The 17,118-nt window shown below is 37.8% G+C and overlaps 1 protein-coding gene and 1 long non-coding RNA gene across 2 annotated transcripts in view; one reads left to right on the top strand and one right to left on the bottom strand.

The window, feature by feature from the left end:
- The window catches only part of CMPK1 (cytidine/uridine monophosphate kinase 1), a 43,219-nt gene extending 31,406 nt beyond the window's left edge, over positions 1 to 11,813 (top strand). Inside the window, exons 2-6 of the mRNA XM_053575965.1 lie at positions 1,910 to 2,056; positions 5,312 to 5,464; positions 7,340 to 7,416; positions 7,627 to 7,723; positions 9,265 to 11,813. Of these exons, the coding sequence (XP_053431940.1) occupies positions 1,910 to 2,056; positions 5,312 to 5,464; positions 7,340 to 7,416; positions 7,627 to 7,723; positions 9,265 to 9,306 (516 nt within the window). The 3' untranslated portion in view covers positions 9,307 to 11,813. The remainder of the gene's footprint in view (positions 1 to 1,909; positions 2,057 to 5,311; positions 5,465 to 7,339; positions 7,417 to 7,626; positions 7,724 to 9,264) is intronic.
- A 1,271-nt stretch (positions 11,814 to 13,084) lies between these two features.
- LOC128574920 (uncharacterized) overlaps positions 13,085 to 17,118 on the bottom strand; it is a 54,356-nt gene continuing 50,322 nt past the window's right edge. Inside the window, exon 3 of the long non-coding RNA XR_008376879.1 lies at positions 13,085 to 13,443. This is a non-coding gene — a long non-coding RNA (uncharacterized LOC128574920). The remainder of the gene's footprint in view (positions 13,444 to 17,118) is intronic.

Below are 17,118 nucleotides of genomic sequence, written 5' to 3' on the forward strand. Positions count from 1 at the left end.
CTTGCCTTGGCCTCCCAATGTGCTAGGATTACAGACATGAGCTACCACCCCTGACTGCCTCAAATTTTAACACTGAAATTAAAAGTAACATTTAAGTTATCAAATATTTGTTGTGTACTTAGATAAAATAAAAACACATTCAGAGTCTTAAGAATTTGGGATGAGATGGTTATAGCTGAGCATTGAATATATCAATAATTCTGAATGTCCTAGTATTTGAAAGTAAAAACATATTTTAAATGATTGTAAGGTAAGGTACAGTGGCTCACCGCTATAATCCCAGCACTTTGGGAGGCTTTGAGGGGCTGAGGTGGGAGGATCACATGAGACCTAGAGTTCAAGACTAGCCAGAGCAATATAGCAAGACCCCATTTCTAAAAAAAAAGTTAGCCAGGCATAGTGGCATGTTTCTGTAGTCCCAGCTGCTTGGGAGGCTGAGGCAGGAAGTTCATATGAGCCCAGGAATTTAGGTTGCAGTGAGCTATGATGACACCACTGCACTCCGTCCTCAGTGACAGAATAAGAAAATGGGAACTTTTAAGTTCATATGGAAGAAGCTTTTCCGTATTCAGAATTGTATCTTAGATCTATATTGTTTTCTCATTCCACCCAAGGGGAAATGGCAGTACCATACCACAGGGTCTTAGGTGACTTAGGTTAACTATTACCCTCTATCCTGGCCCAAAGTATCATTTTTAAGTCTTTAATAATCATCATCATCCTGGCTATAATAATGCTATACTATGTACTGACCTTTCACAGGATATTCATATTTATGGTGTTATTTAAGCTCCTTTAGATTTTCTATCAAAACCATTACACATACAACACACATAAGAATGCTTCCAGGTTAAGATAATTATCTTCATGATGGAAAGGAGGTAATTGATGGCTTTTATTCCTGTTGTATGTCAGACCTCATGGTAGGCAGTTCATATACATTATCTCATTTAAGGATAACCACAAATTTATATAATAAGTATCTGTATTCCCATTTTACAGATGAGACCTTGTATTGCAATTAGAAAGGTAGGAAATAGACTTTGGGCATGGTACTTTGGGGTGAAGATACTGGTTTATGTGAAGAAACAGTGATACTATTTGATTATGTGACCACTCTGCAGAGTGGCTAGGAAAGCTGGTTTTGTGAAGGGACTAAGACTTGTCTTGTTTACTGAGATAGGGAAGAAACTGAAAACTGGGTTTGTGTAATTAGTGATGTGTACAATTTAGACTTTTTGAGTTTAAGAAAGCAGAGATTTTATAGAAGGTAAGTACAGCCAGTAGTTGTAAGATTTATTTTTTGTTTTTCTTGCTTGATGAATCGTATATATTTTTGTTAGATATTTCTTTGAACAATATTAATGGCAAGGATTCTCTGTCTTGGTCTAGTATTAGCTATAGCTCAACTTATCACCCATATACTTGACCCTTCCTACACCATATTTAAACAGTTATTCTGTCTTTGATTTCTATTTCTTTTTTCTCTCCCCATCCCTGTTTCTCCTCCTTGCTATTTTCTTGTAAACTTCTTTGTATCTTCTTTTATCCCATGTCCTTCTCATTGTTGATATTATCTCAGTCTTGAAGTCTTCTTTTCTTTTCTTTTTTTAAACTTTGATTGTATTTGTGAAGGAATATAATCAGATGTTGACGCCTCTAACAGTTAGAAAAATTGGGGGAAGATATCATGATATGTGAACACTTTAGCTATGAACAGTATTGCTATTTATTATGCAAACCACATTATATGAAATCCCTCAAATTTTTCTTTATTTTTTGGTATATAAGCAAAACTTGTTCATTATAGAAAAATAGAATATATAAATTAATACAAAGGAAAAGATAAATAGTCCTACCATTGGGTTGAGTGAATTCTAATTTCTTTCCTATGTGCTGTTTCTTTCAGAAATATGGCTACACACACCTTTCTGCAGGAGAACTTCTTCGTGATGAGAGGAAGAATCCAGATTCACAATATGGTGAACTGATTGAAAAGTACATTAAAGACGGAAAGATTGTGCCAGTTGAGATAACCATCAGTTTATTAAAGAGGGTAAGGAGTATGAATGCCAATCAATTTAAACCAGCAAAGAAATAAGAAATTAAATTCGCCTTTCATTTGAGTAATGAGAAAATCAGAGTATTGAATTTCTTGCTTGTGGAAGGCAGGCAGTCACGGTCATTTGAGAATGGCAGAACTGGAAACTCTGCTGTCACCTGGGAAGAAAATGAACAGTGACAAGGATTCTCTATCTTGGTCTAGGATTAGTTCAACTTAACACCCATATACCTGACCTTTCTTTCACCACATTTAAACAGTTATTCTGTCTTTGATTTCTGTTTCTTTTTTCTTTATCCCCCATCCCTGTTTCTCCTCCTTACTATTTTCTTATAAACTTCTTTGTATCTTCTTTTATCCTATGTCCTTCTCATTGTTGATCTTATCTCAGTCTTGATGTCTGCTTTCCTTTTCTTTCTTTCTTTTTTTTTTTTGAGACAGAGTCTTACTATCTTGTCCTTGGTAGTAGAGTGCTGTGGTGTCACAGCTCACAGCAACCTCAACCTCTTGGGCTTAAGCAATTCTCTTGCCTCAGCCTCCCAGGTAGCTAGGACTACAGGCACTCACCACAATGCCTGGCTATTTTTTTGTTGTAATTGTCATTGTGGTTTAGCAGGCCCAGGCTCAAACCCACCAGCCCCGTTGCATGTGGCCAGCGCCCTAACCACTGAGCTATGGGTGCCGAGCCTGATGTCTGCTTTTCTGGTGCATGCATCACCGTTTTCATTGTGAAATGCTGTGACTTAATAGCTATCTAACTAACAGATGAGACATCTAAAAAATAGACACCTTGAGGGGCGGTGCCTGTGGCTCAGTGGGTAGGGCGCCGGCCCCATATGCCTAGGGTGGCGGGTTCAAACCCAGCCCCGGCCAAACTGCAACAAAAAAATAGCCGGGCGTTGTGGCGGGCACCTGTAGTCCCAGCTACTTAGGAGGCTGAGTCAAGAGAATCGCCTAAGCCCAAGGATTTGGAGGTTGCTGTGAGCTGCGTGACGCCATGGCACTCTACCGAGGGCGATAAAATGAGACTGTCTCTACAAAAAAAATAGACACCTTGCATTTGCTAGTTTACTCTTTACTATAGAAATCTAAGAAAGACAATAGTCAGTAATAGGTATTTTCGCATATAAGAAACAGTAAAGAAGGAGAAATACAATCTTGAGAACAAGAAATAGCTGAAGCCTGATGGAAAAGAGATATATAAGCATCTGTGAAACTAAAGACACTGTGGATGAGGAGTGGTTCATACACACTTCTTTACCTCTTGTCTCAGAGGCTGCAGTACACTGCTTCTTTGCTCTTCATGTTCCCTCATTGTAGGCCTTGAATAAGTATATACTGACTATAATAGTGATGTGCCTGCCTCACATATCTTCTGCTACTATAATTGTGGTAGAAATTTTATAGAGGCCCAAAATATTTTGTATCAGTTTTGTGAATGTTGAAGAAGGAGCTTGATACTGGGGTAAAGCCAGTTCTCACATAAAGGGATCATGGACCCTGAAAGCCAAACTTTTCTTGAGGAAGGAGAAAAGTTTGAGCAGGGAGGGTAGTGAATGTTAGTTTGCTTTGGAATGGATGCTCTTGTAAGGTTTGTCACAGGGATGCATTTGTGCTATAATCTATGGGTGATTAGGAGTGGCAAGGATTTAGAGATCAGTAATGTGCATTTCCTGTTCACATATCCCCATGTTCTCCCTAACTTCAGGCTTTGGAAGAGGGTAGTAAAATGGGTTGCTCTCACCATCTTTCCTCTTTTTTTTTTTTTTGCAGTTTTTGGCCAGGGCTGGGTTTGAACCCACCACCTCTGGCATATGGGGCCAGCGCCCTACTCCATTGAGCCACAGGCGCCACCCCCTCTCATCATCTTTCTAAATGTATTTTTTTCTTTTGCTTCCTGTTTCAATTGAATTAACTTCTTTTTTTTGTGTGTGTGTGTGTGTGTGTGTTTTTTTTTTTTGGCCGGGGCTGGGTTTGAACCCACCACCTCCGGCATATGAGACCGGCGCCCTACTCCTTGAGCCACAGGTGCCGCCCTGAATTAACTTCTTTAAAAAAACGTTGAGGATGGGCACAGTGGCTATGCCTATGATCTTAATACTATGGGAAGCTGAGGCAGGAGAATTTTTTAAGACAAGCCTGAGCAAGAGTGAGACCGTGTCCCTACCAAAAATAGAAAAATTAACTGGCTATGGTGGTGTGTGCATGTGTTCCCAGCCACTTGGGAGGCTGAGGCAGGAGGATCACTTGAGTTTTGGGTTGTAGTGAGCTACAATTATGATAATGCCAGTGCACTGCACTCTAGCCCTAGGCAACAGAGTGAGACCTTCTCTCCAAAAGAAAAAAAATTGAATTCTAATTAATAATTAATGCTGATTGTCTTTTTATATTTGTTCAGAGCTCTGTCCTGTTTTTTTTTTTTGTTTGTTTGTTTTTTTTTGAGACAAGGTCTCACTTTGTTGCCCCCCATAGAATATGGTGGTGTCATAGCTCACAGCAACCTCAAACTCTTGGGCTTAAACGATTCTCTTGCCTCAGCCTCCCAAGTAGCTGGGACTACAGGTGCCTGCCATAACACCCAGCTATTTTTAGAGAAGGGGTCTCACTCTTGCTCAGGCTGGTCTTGAACCTGTGAGCTCAGGCAATCTACCCACCTTGGCCTTCCAGAATGTTAGGATTAGCAGGTGTGAGCCACTGCCCCAGCCAACAGCTCTGTGCTGTTGGACTTGAATTGTAGCAGAGTTGTGCACCTGTAAATGTAACATACTTTCTACACAGTAAAATGATTTGGGAAGGGAGAAAGGAACACAAGTCAGTGACCTATTACTAGAGCAAAGATACTGGTTAATGGGCATTTTCCTCTTGTTGCTGCCCTTAATGTTACTACAGAAAGTTTGGAAACTACAGAAAACAATTTTGTGTATATTTATGAAGTGAGAAGGTGGGGAGGCACATACATGTATACCTATTCCCACCATGTTACGGCAACCATGTTAATATGTTGGTTCATTTCCTTTGTTTCTTTTTGTTCTTGTGCACTCTCCACTCTTTAGTTATGGTTTAAAGCAGCGGTTCTCAACCGGTGCGTGGCGACCCATAGGAACTGAATTAAAGGGCGGCGGCATTAGGAAGGTTGAGAGCCACTGGTTTCTCAAGAATAATAATAATAAGACAAACACGGATGTATTATGCTGCTTGAGAAATTGCTTTTTTTGAATGTAGTATTGAGCCTAAATCTTTCTCCTTTAGGAAATGGATAAGACGATGGCTGTCAGTGCTCAGAAGAATAAATTCTTGATTGATGGGTTTCCGAGAAATGAAGACAACCTTCAAGGTTGGAACAAGACCATGGATGGGAAGGCTGATGTATCTTTCGTTCTGTTTTTTGACTGTGATAATGAGGTAATGAACATCTTCATCTGCCCACATGGGCTTTAAGCAATTGTTGGTCAGCTATTAACAGCAAAAGTGATTTTTTTTTTTTATTTATATTTACACTTTATACTGGCAGCTATATTTTTTTTAAATTGGTAGATTAGATGGACAAAATAATACTGTCTTGCTGTTGGAAGCTATTTGGCATTACAGCCTGTGGATGAAAATTTGCTTTATTTTCAAAATAAGAATCAATTTTGGCTGGGCAAGGTGGCTCATGCCTATAATCCCAGCACTCTGGGAGGCTGACGTGGGTAGATTGGCTGAACTCAGGAGTTCAAAACCAACCTGAGCAAGAGCAAGACCTTGTCTCTAAAACATAGCAGGGTGTTGTGGCAGGCATCTGTAGTCCCAGCTACTTGGGATGCTGAGGCAAGAGAATCACTTGAGCCCAAGAGTTTGAGGTTGCTGTGAGCTAAGATGCCACAGCACTCTACCAAGGGTGACAAAGTGAGAGTTTGACTCAAAAAAAAGAAATTAACCTTTAAAAATTTTAAAAATAAATTTAAAAATAATCTTTTTTTTTTTTTTTTTTGAGACAGAGTCTCACTTTGTTTTTCTCAGAGTGAGTGGCATGATAGCTCACAGCAACCTCAAACTCTTGGGCTCAAGCAGTTCTCTTGCCTCAGTTTCCCAAGTAGCTGGGACTACAGGCATCCGCAACATGCCCAGCTATTTTTAGAGATGAGGTCTTGCTCTGGCTCAGGCTGGTCTCCAACCAGTGAGCTCAGGCAATCCACTCGCCTCGGCCTCCCAAGTGCTAGGATTACAGTCGTGAGACACCACGCCCAGTCCTCAGTTTTGTTTTTTAAAAATAAGAATTGACATGCACAATAATGTTAGGTGATGAAGCTGAACTACTACTTTCTTAGGTAGGTGCTATTATCAAAGAGTCTCTTGCCTTATGGGCTTGTTTGTAGGAAACGAAATACACATTTCTGGGAATTGGGAAAATTTTCTGTTTTAAAGAAACATATAGGATAACTTGATTTGTATTAAGAGTGAAAGGATCTTGAAAAAAGCAGGAAAGTGTTCTTGTTCTTTCTGGCACTTTTAGTAACAAACACAGCCATACATTTGAATAACTAAATAAATTTCTCAAAATCATTTAATTAAAAGGCCTGACTCTGTTTGACAGCGCTATAATATAAATTTCATTAAATTAATGCTGCCAATAGCCCAAAAGACTAAGAATGTGTCATAGTGCCTTGAAAGAAGTTGGCTATTCTTATGTTGAATTGTAAATGTGCCTCTGGTGGAGAGACTTACTACAGCTTTTGAGTTGCTTTAAAATGTAACTCTCCTTCCAACCCCCAAAAATATGTTTTCACTTATTCTTCAAAGTTAACTTTAGAATGTTACCACAGCTTATAACTAAAGAATGTTTATTCTATGATTAACAAGGGATGCTTTATTCAAATGCAAATATGTTGACTCTTAAATATTTTGATATTTATGGAATTACAGAAAAGTAAGCAAAAATGGAACAAAGTTTAGGCATGTAATTCATACCTAATAAGTTAATAATATATCCGAGATGGAACCATACACATACACATACAGATCTTCTTTTTATTGCGGTTTGAAAAAAAATACACAGGAAAAACTGAGTCATGAATGAATTATTTTTGTGCTCTGTACTTATTTAACCTAGTTTATGTAAATTGAACCACATGTTTAAATTTAAAAGGACTTTGCGTGTTGATTAATGAATTAGTGAGTTTAATGCAGTTTAATGCAATTTTTGTTGTTGTGTTATCTCTAAACTTTCTTTTCTTTTCAGGTTAAAAGAATGGCAAATTCCAATGTTTATATTTTTAAAATAACTATATCTCTTTTTAGATCTGTATTGAACGATGTCTTGAGAGGGGAAAGAGTAGTGGTAGGAGTGATGACAACAGAGAGAGCTTGGAAAAGAGGTACTTTTCAGTTTTTACATAATTACCTCAATTGCAGACCCGTCCCATTGTGGTCCAGAAAAGGAAAATGTCATACTTTGTAAAATGGCTTGTGTAAGGAAAAGATAACTGAGTCACTTGGGTCAGATCCAGTATTGTCCTCTGAGCTGTCCTATAACGTGTAGCAGAAAGGATGGGTACCTAGGACCTCACAATATGCTTCTTTTGCAGAATCCAGACCTATCTTCAGTCAACAAAGCCAATTATTGACTTATATGAAGAAATGGGGAAAGTCAGGAAAATAGATGCTTCTAAATCTGTTGATGAAGTGAGTGTCCCTAACTTGCCTTTTAAAAAATGTCAAGTAAAGATGTGATTATTTCTTTTGGGGTTGGTAGGCAGAGAAAAAGAAACACTATGACAGATTAGTTGGTTTTTTTTTTTTTTTTTTTGAGACAGAGGCTCAAGCTGTCACCCTGGGTAGAGTGCTGTAGCATCTCAGTTCACAGCAATCTCCAACTCCTGGGCTTAAGCGATTCTCCTGCCTCTGCCTCCCAAGTACCTGGGCCTACAGGCACCCACCACAACGCCCAGCTATTTTTTTGGTTGCAGCCATCATTGTTATTTGGCGGGCCCGGGCTGGATTCAAACACACCAGCTCAGGTGTATGTGGCTGGTGCCTTAGCCACTTAAGCCATAGGCGCCGAGCCAGATTAGCTTGTTTTTTTAAGATGTTGAAGACAAAATGAAAAATTACCTTTTTCTCCTTTAAAGAATCCAAAAATGGGTTTGATAACTTCAGTCTTATTTTTCATTTTCATGAGAAGTAGGTGGTTTATTAATTTCAAACCTCTTCCCAAGAACTGGAAAAATTACTATTTTGAGAACTGTGATTTGGATCATGTTCATTTTTTAAAAACTTACAACATGAGTGGCAAGTTATCTGGCTCAAGAGCCCTGGGCTGCTTTCTTCTCTTACATCACGGAACAAATAGCTCCAGAGGTACAGGGTTTCCAAAACTTACCACTTCTCTCTTCATGAATCAGTCATCTCTGAATTATAATTTGCAAATCTTTAGTGCTCAACAAATATTTTCAGTGTCTCCTAATTCACCTATCTCCTCTGTCCCCTGATTCATAGAATCTTCTTCCTCTGTTTTCTTTTTTTTTTTTAATTTCTGTTTGTTTTTTTTTGTTTTTTTTTTGAGGCTGAATCTAGCTTTTTTGCCCTCAGCAGAGTATAGCGGCATCATCTTAGCTAAATGCAGCCTCAAACTCCTGGACTCAAGTGATCCTCCTGCTTCAGCTTCCCAAGTAGCTGAGACTATAGGCACACCATTTTTTAGTTCTAAAAAAATAGAACTAAAAATTGTTCTATTTTTAGTAGAGACAGGGTCCTATTCTTGCTCAGGCTATCCTCCCACCTTAGTCTCCCAGGGTGCTAGGATTATAGGCCCCTGCCTTCTTCCTCTTGTATTCATAAGATAAAAAAGAAAGGCTCAGAGGAAAACGATTTGGGGGAACATGGCTGTTTCCATAGACATTTTCTCACATTAATATATGAGAAAACTTTAGAATGTTTGTGTTTAGAATCAGAACTAAGAAGATAAACTACTTTAGTTTACATTGTATCAGATTATGAAGAAGTAAGTTTTATCCTAAAAGCACTAATAAAATGGAATATATATTCATAATTTTATATATTACTGTCTGAAGTAAAATAGATGAAACTAAGAAATTATAATGTGATTTTTTTAATTATCCATTTTGAAAATTAATATACAATTTACTATTTTTAACAGGAACTTAGCTATATGGTGTTTTCATGGTATCTGTTTCTAAAATTACTATTATCTTTTTCCTTTACAGGTTTTTGATGAAGTTGTGAAGGTTTTTGACAAGGAAGCCTAATTAATTCAAAGCCTGAAAACATCCTTAAAATCATGCTTGAATATTGCTTTGATAGCTGCTATCACACCCCTTTTTAAGACAATTTTAATCTTTCATAACTACATCTCAATTAATGGCTGGAAAGTATATAGCAAGACATTAATTTTTTATGTCCTTTTTTTTTTGGTCACAGGAATACACAGTAAATTCAGCTTTAACTTCCATCCTAGTTATGGTGCTCACAAAACAAAGAAGGATATCAGCTAGTTCTTTGTTTTTATTAAAAAAGAATATCCCTTTTATAGTTTGTGCCTTCTGTGAGCAACACCTTTTAATATTAGATCCTTTTATTAATTACAGTATGTTAAGGTTAGGGAGAGCCACTTCCTCTTTTTCTTGTAAGTTTTAAATTTCCAAGCTGAGGTGAATTTGTGGACCAAATTTCAAAGGAACTTTTGTGTAGTCAGTTCTTGCACAATATGTTTGGTAAACAAACTCATAAAATGGATTATTAGCAGTGTTTTAATATTTATCAAATAACTGACCATTTCCTATAGAAAGGTAAAAAAAAAAGCTTAGGCTTTGTTAATTTACTACATTTTGTAGAAAGTTGTATGACAGGGCATATTCTTTGTTTCTAAGGTTTGGGTTGGGGGATGTGGGGGTTCAGAGCCTGGGAGAATTGTCAGCTTCATTCTGACATAATCTGAGGGGATGGGGCAAGGATCCCATGTAATAGCTTGTGTTCCTCATACTCTGTTAGATAGTGTTATTCATGCTTCAGTTGATCTTAATAAAATCCCTAGCAGTGGAACCTTGAAATGCATGTGTTAGATTTATGCTAAAATGATTTGGTCAACATTTTAGTAACACTTCAATTTTTTTTGTTTGTTTTCTAGATAAATACAAGGTTAGCATAAATAAGAGCAATTTAATAGTTAAATTTCCCATTTGTATTTAATTTTTTGAATATTATTTTAATATTTGTTTAAGAAGATTTAAAAATCCTTGCACTTTGGTCAGAAAAATAATAAATATATCCTATAAATGTTTGGCTATTTTTATTCAGTAAATTCTTTTTTTTTTTTTTGTCATCATGTTGAAGCATTAAAAAAGAATTTTTTTAAAGGTCCAAAGGAATATTCTTTTACATCCATTTTTCCTGTATAAATCTCTGATAATTTTTTTCTCGTTTCTTTTCCTTCTATCCCTAATGCTAAGTGGTATCCAAGGTTCTTAATATGAGATTTCTTAAAATGTTTCTCATTTTTGGCATTTACACTGTTTGGTACACAGGGTTAAATAGGGCAAGGAACTTTGTTGTTGTATAATTAGATTTGCTATTTAAAGTCCTAGGGAATAGTGAGGACAAGTTAATGGATGTTTTATATTGTAATAGAATCAGCTATTTCTATGTGTTATGAAATTCACTTAAGTTTTTCAACATACTTGCCATTAGAAAACGAAGTATCACTAAGTACTGTAACATACTGGCCACCAGAATTTGTATTGAGATTATCTTGGTTTCTTTAGAAGACATTGTAGTGAGTTCTTAGCTAGTGTTTTAGTCCAGCCAGTAAGGAAGTGACTTAATCAAACAGGTCTAGTTTTACATGGATGGAGCTGGAAAATATTCTTCTTAGTAAAGTATCTCAGGAATGGGGGGAAAAAAATCCAATGTACTCAGTACTACTGTGAAACCAATTTATAATCACTCACACTTGGCATATGAAAAATGAAACACAACTATAGCCTCCAATGACAGAGGGAAAGGGAGGGAGATGGGCAGGGAGGGGGATGGGCCAATAGAGGGAGGGTTAGTAGGGGGACCACACCTATGGAGCATATTGCAAGTACAAGTTGGATCTATCAGGTGTAGAACACAAATGTCTTAATGCGGTAATTGGGTAAATGAAGGTGAAGGCTGTGTTGATTAGTAGGATGTAAGCACTCCAATTTGCACAAATAACACATTGAATCCCATAATGGCATAAATGTATTTATGATCTATGTACAAATGACTGAATAAAAAAAAAAAAACAGGTCTAGTATGAAGCAAGAGTAAAGGACTAAGGTTTTGAGAGCATTCTTACATAAGTGAAGAAATCTGTCAGATGAGAATCTAAATATTTATACTGCTATTGAAAGTAACCTTAAAGTTTTGAAGAAGACTGTTGAGACTAGGTGCTTTACTTCCTTTCATCAGATATCTTTCTTTGGCATTTGAAAACAGAAACCAAGAAACATTATAATTACTAAATTATGAGGCTTTGCTTTTTGTTTTCTTTTAAGTAGAAAAACATGTTGGCAATACTGAATTTTGGAGTGGATTGGGATACATCTGACTTTACTAGTTTGATCATTCCATTTGTTAAAGATACAGTCACTAAGAAGTTTTTGAGTATTTTGAAAGACCCTAATTTGAGCCTTGCTTTTTTAAATGAACATTATTTCCGTTCAGTGATGTTGGATATGTATGAATTACTTGGTAAATAATCTCAATAAATTTTGTGCTGTGGCCTTTGCTATTTGCTGGTTCAGATTTCTGTTCTTTTAAGTATATTGAAAGATCAAGAAGTATTGTATTTAATATGTAGATTCTCACACGGCAAAATCAGAGTTCAGGATTCAGGAGAATTTTCTGTTCTGTGTATTATGCTTGTACATCTTGACTTAAAACAGAAAACATGACTTTATCCCATTCCCTCAAGAAGTAATCTAGGCACAGGCAGCCTATTTCATTACCCACCAGTGGCATCAATTGCTTGTCTCTTTGGGGGGGAAATTGACAACAGGCAATGTGTATGAGGATGCAGGCTTTTTGTAGACTTGTGGCTTTGCCCTTGTAATTTAAGTGGTTGCCAGACATTCCTATGGTCCCAGGAGATAATAGTGGCTAAAAGTATGGGCCAGACTAGATCAGCGTCTTCTTCCTGGAGGTTTGATCCTTTTCAAACTCGTACTCATTGCACAAGCAATAAAGCTATAAACACATTTTCTGCCTTCCAAGAGTGTTCTTATCTAAAACACTCTGATATGAGTAGACCTTTTGACATCTCCCGTTGGTTAACTTTAATCATGAACTATATATTCTAGTTCATTTCCCCTAGCCCACCTGCATACGTTAGCTAAATTAAGTGCTTCATATTTCTAAGATTTATTTATTTATTTGAGATAGGGTCTTGCTATGTTGCCCAGGCTAGAGTGCAGTGGTGGGATCATAGCTCACTGCACCCTCATTCCAATTCCTTGGCTCAAGCTATCCTGTCTCAGCCTCTAGAGTAGCTAGGATTACAGGTGCTGGGCACCACGCTGGCTAGGGCTAAGCACTTTTTTTAAATGAAAGAAAGGAAGCTCATTTATTATGTACCAAAGAGAGAGGGAAAAAATGGTCCTAATCACTTACCCCTTCATTTCCTTATCCCCAAGGACAATATAAGAAGTCTCTTGGATGTAGGTATACTTTCCTTTGAACGGGGTTATTGTGATTGTGATGTTAATCACAGACTTCTGTTATGTCACCTTCTTTCCTGTTGTGGGAAGAGCTGAAAGACGGAGTTGAATTTCTGGTTCCTAATTACACCTAATGCCCACCATACCAGCTCATCATTCAGGCTCAGACCTATGGGACCCTCCTGTCACCATTTTTTCTGAGTAAAACCTCCTCTTGGATCCCTCTTCTTCAGAGACTTCTCCTTTGTGCCTGTGTCCTCCTAAAAGCCAGCATATTATTTTGTCTTATTTAGGGAGACAGGGATAACAAATCAGAACATTTCTCTAGGTGAGGCTCTTTCAGCCCCAGAAAATTAATTTTTATTTATGACACATTTTGAAATACTAAATAACCATATGCAACTTTGGAATACTGGCCTTTACACCAGACTCAACTAGAATAAAGACATATTCAGAGACAGGTTACCAGATACTTTACCACATTACCACATCCAGCCTCAACGTTGGGTAAGCAGAGACACGCTTTAAGAATTGTCTTTTATACAGGAGAATCAAGTAGTTAAGCAGACACCACATAAACATCCTCATTTGGTTACATCACCACAGTTCAAAAGAGATGGTTTTTAGAAGTCATTGGGAATGGCTTTGGAAATGTTCTTAAAACATTCTTTGAAGGCTCCCTGGAAGAAATATACTCTCCTGCTCCTGTAAAATACGGGGCGGGGTGGGGGAGAATTCAGACATAGTTTCAAGATGAGCTTCCAAGGAAAGCCTTGAATTGAATTAAGTTTCCTTGCTAGCTTCTAGATCAGTGATTTCAACAAGTGTGCTATGAGAGCATCGTAGGTGTGCCTTGAAAATTTTTAAAGACCATTATTTTTGAAACACATTCAAAGCACAGTTAAGTATATTCTTTTTTTTTTTTTTACTTTTTTTATCAGCATAATTTAAGTGTGCTGCAGAAGTTTAACTATAGGTTGAAGTGTGTCATGAGATAAAAAAAGGTTGAAAAATACTGTTTTAGGTCCTTGCAAACCTCTGAGGACTCAGGGTTGAACTGACCTCACAGCTGCCTGGCTCCAAGGACTTTCAGAGCCACTGGAGAAAGACATTGAATACAGGTTCAACAATAAGTACTTAAAAGCACAGAGCTTTATGCATGGCTCACCCTAAGTTGTTTGTTAGTTTTATTAAGAAACATTTTCACAAGTGGCTTGAAAGCAGCTGGCAGAACTTGGCCTGTCTGGTATCAGCGAGTGTGATGAGGCTACATCAAAATGTCAGGCTTTTTTTCTTTTTAATTACAACGTACACAATAAGCACTACTACTGTCCTATCCTCAATTGGGACAGTGGTCAAGATGACACATTATTTACGTTATTTGGAGGGGAAAAAAAAGCTAAAGTTTAATGGTTAACTTTTAGATTGGGTCAAAATATTCCCACGTTAAAAGGACCAAGTTGAAACAACCACATTTGAATCCTCCTGCTCCCAGAATCACTGTCAGAATGACTGTGTCATATCCGATATCAACATGGTTGAGCACAGATGGTATCTATATTCCTTCCTCTGTGGAAGGCCTTTAATTAGGTCTGGACAAGTGTTCTTTGGGGAAAGAAGGTAAATATTGGGCTTGAGCCTGGTGCTACTATGTGATAATGGAAAATTTTGAAGTTCAGGGGATGACATGGGAAGAAGGAAACAATTTATAAAGAAAAGCAGGGTTTTTCAGTCTAGTTCTACTTCATACGTGATGGCTCTTGTAGGAGCTTATTAATACTTCACTCCAAAATCACTCCCATAAAATATTTCCTAATCTGACCAAAAGTCTTCATGATCACAGACCACATTCCTACCTGTCCATGAGTATTTTGTTGAAGAAAATGGGATTCAGGAATGTGACTTCCTTAACACCACCTATCTTCATTTATCTTTCACTTCTGGTTTGAGTAATTTTATAGATACTTCTGAGTTTAGTTTGTGTATTTGACCTAAGGAAATAGCTTTTTATAGTTAGCAGCTAAATCATTATTTTATCTGATGACACACAGATTATGGCTAGATAACAGGCGGTCATTTCATGGTCTATAATCATATTCATGCAAGGGTCTGTCATCTTAATTTAGTGACTGGTCACTAGCAAGCCAGTGTTCAGAGATGCTGATCCCTGTAAGTGGGGTTACAAGTTTGTTACAGGTAGTCTACCTCTTCCTTAGGCAATGTGTCTATCACAGCAGCACCAAAATGTTCATATTACAAAAATTCAAAATAGGGCTACAACAATCAGTATACAACTACTGCCTTCAACAAGCTGGTTTCTTAACAGTGTTGTGATTTCATTTTGTTTTCACAGCAAATTTTAGGCAGGTTGGAGTGATTTTCCTGTGCCATGGATGACTGAACTGAGGCCTAAACAATCCAACTCAGTTGCTACAATCTTCACAACTAGATAGTTGAAACTGGAACTCAGACCTCTGGGCCTTACCAGATCTGCCTCCCATCTTTCTAGTAGCCCCTGCTGCCTGTTACATTTGTAATAGGTGTGACCTCACACCTCACTATGCTTCCTCAGCCACTAGCCTATTACCCTCCTTTTGTTTTCTTTACTAGACATCACCACACGTGAAGTTACTTTCACTTGTTGATCTTCCACACTAGGTTTTAAAGGTCAGAAGAGCAACACCATCTTTTTCATCCTGTTTCCCAGTGCCTAGACCAGTGCCTGCACATAGAAGACACTCAGTAAACATTTGTTGAAAAAGTAAACTGAAAAGGAAAGATATTTTTGGCAGTAGCTGTTAGCTACAAGTTATATCCCTGAGCTTTGAATCCCAGCAGGGTCAACTTGTGATCTCCTTATGATTCTATTTTCATTGCCTTGAAGATTGGGAGCTGGTGATCCTAAAGTACTGAGGCGGGAAGGGAGCTGGATCTTAGACCCCATCAGCCGCCCTTTCAGCATGCAACTCTCAAAAAGACTTAACATCTAACTGTCTTGGAGGAAGAAAGAAAGACCAGGAACTATCACCCACCTACCCTCCTGTACTTCAATCTATGTTGATAGATCTTTGACCTATTGTACCTCTTATTTCAATGTTACTATGCTAGGGTGATCTCTGCTTTATGAATACTTTTACTATTTTCTGGTTCATGTTACAGATTTGAACATGATTGAAGTAATATAAATTTCTACTTGAAGCCTTAGATTACAGTGCATCCTCAGCACTTTAATACCTACTGTATTTACTGAATTGGGAAAAAGCGAAATGAGATTCTTTCAGCCTGCTTTCTCCTCCATAGCAGTGTACAATGGTTCTTGACCACTGGAGTCTTTGAATGGCAAAGAGACTTCAGAGGTCTTTGTTGTATTTCTCTATTCTCTTACTGACCTGGCACAGAGTAGATTACTAAATTTTTTTGCATTGAAAGAAGAAAAGTATCCTCTAAAATCCCTCCAGATCAGTGGTTCTCAACCTGTGGGTCTCAACCTGTGGGTCTCGACCCCTTTGAGGAGGTTGAACAACCCTTTCACAGGTGTCGCCTAAATACATCCTGCATATTAGATATTTACAGTTCATAACAGTAGCAAAATTACAGTTATGAAGTAGCAATGAAAATAATTTTATGGTTGGGGGTCACCTCAACATAAGGAACTGTATTAAAGGGTCGCAGCATTAGGAAGGTTCAGAACCACTGCTCTCGATAGTTAGGAGCAGAACTGGACCCAGAAGCCAGTTCTCTTTTTTCCCCCCAGTTCTTATTCCTCAACACCAACATGCTTTATTAATATACCTCCATTGTTCCTGTCAAGGGCTTAGAGAGGCAGAGTAATTAATATTTCATTATGCTCCAGAACCACTGTTACTGTATAACAGGATTTCACTCTTTACTGAGCATTTATCAAATATATTTTAAACCATATTTAAAACAAAAATCAATGCCTAAGGCCCTATCCCTAGAAATTATTTATTGATTTATTTAGGCAGGTCTCACTCTATTGTCTAGGCTGGAATGCAGTGGTGTGATCGTAGCTCACTGCAACCTCAAAGTCCTGGCCTCAATCCTCCTGCCTTGGCTTCCCAAAGTGCTAGGATTAGTGGCATGCGCCACTAGGCTCAGACATCTAATGTAATTTTAAGGTCTCCCCAGGTGAATCTAAACCAGTGGTTTTCAAACTTCAGAATGTATCAGAATCATTTGGAGGGCTTGTTAGATCCAGAATGCTAGGCATACTCCCAGAGTTTCTGATTCGGTAGATCGGAGAGGTATGGTCCAAGAATCTGCGTTTCTTTTAAAGTTCTGAGTGATGCTGATAGTGATACTTTGAGGACCCCAGTAGTAAACAAAGTGACTAGAGCAGATAACACAAAACAGCCCTGC

The sequence above is a fragment of the Nycticebus coucang genome, chromosome 22, assembly GCF_027406575.1.
Source record: "Nycticebus coucang isolate mNycCou1 chromosome 22, mNycCou1.pri, whole genome shotgun sequence".
Taxonomy (NCBI): domain Eukaryota; kingdom Metazoa; phylum Chordata; class Mammalia; order Primates; family Lorisidae; genus Nycticebus; species Nycticebus coucang.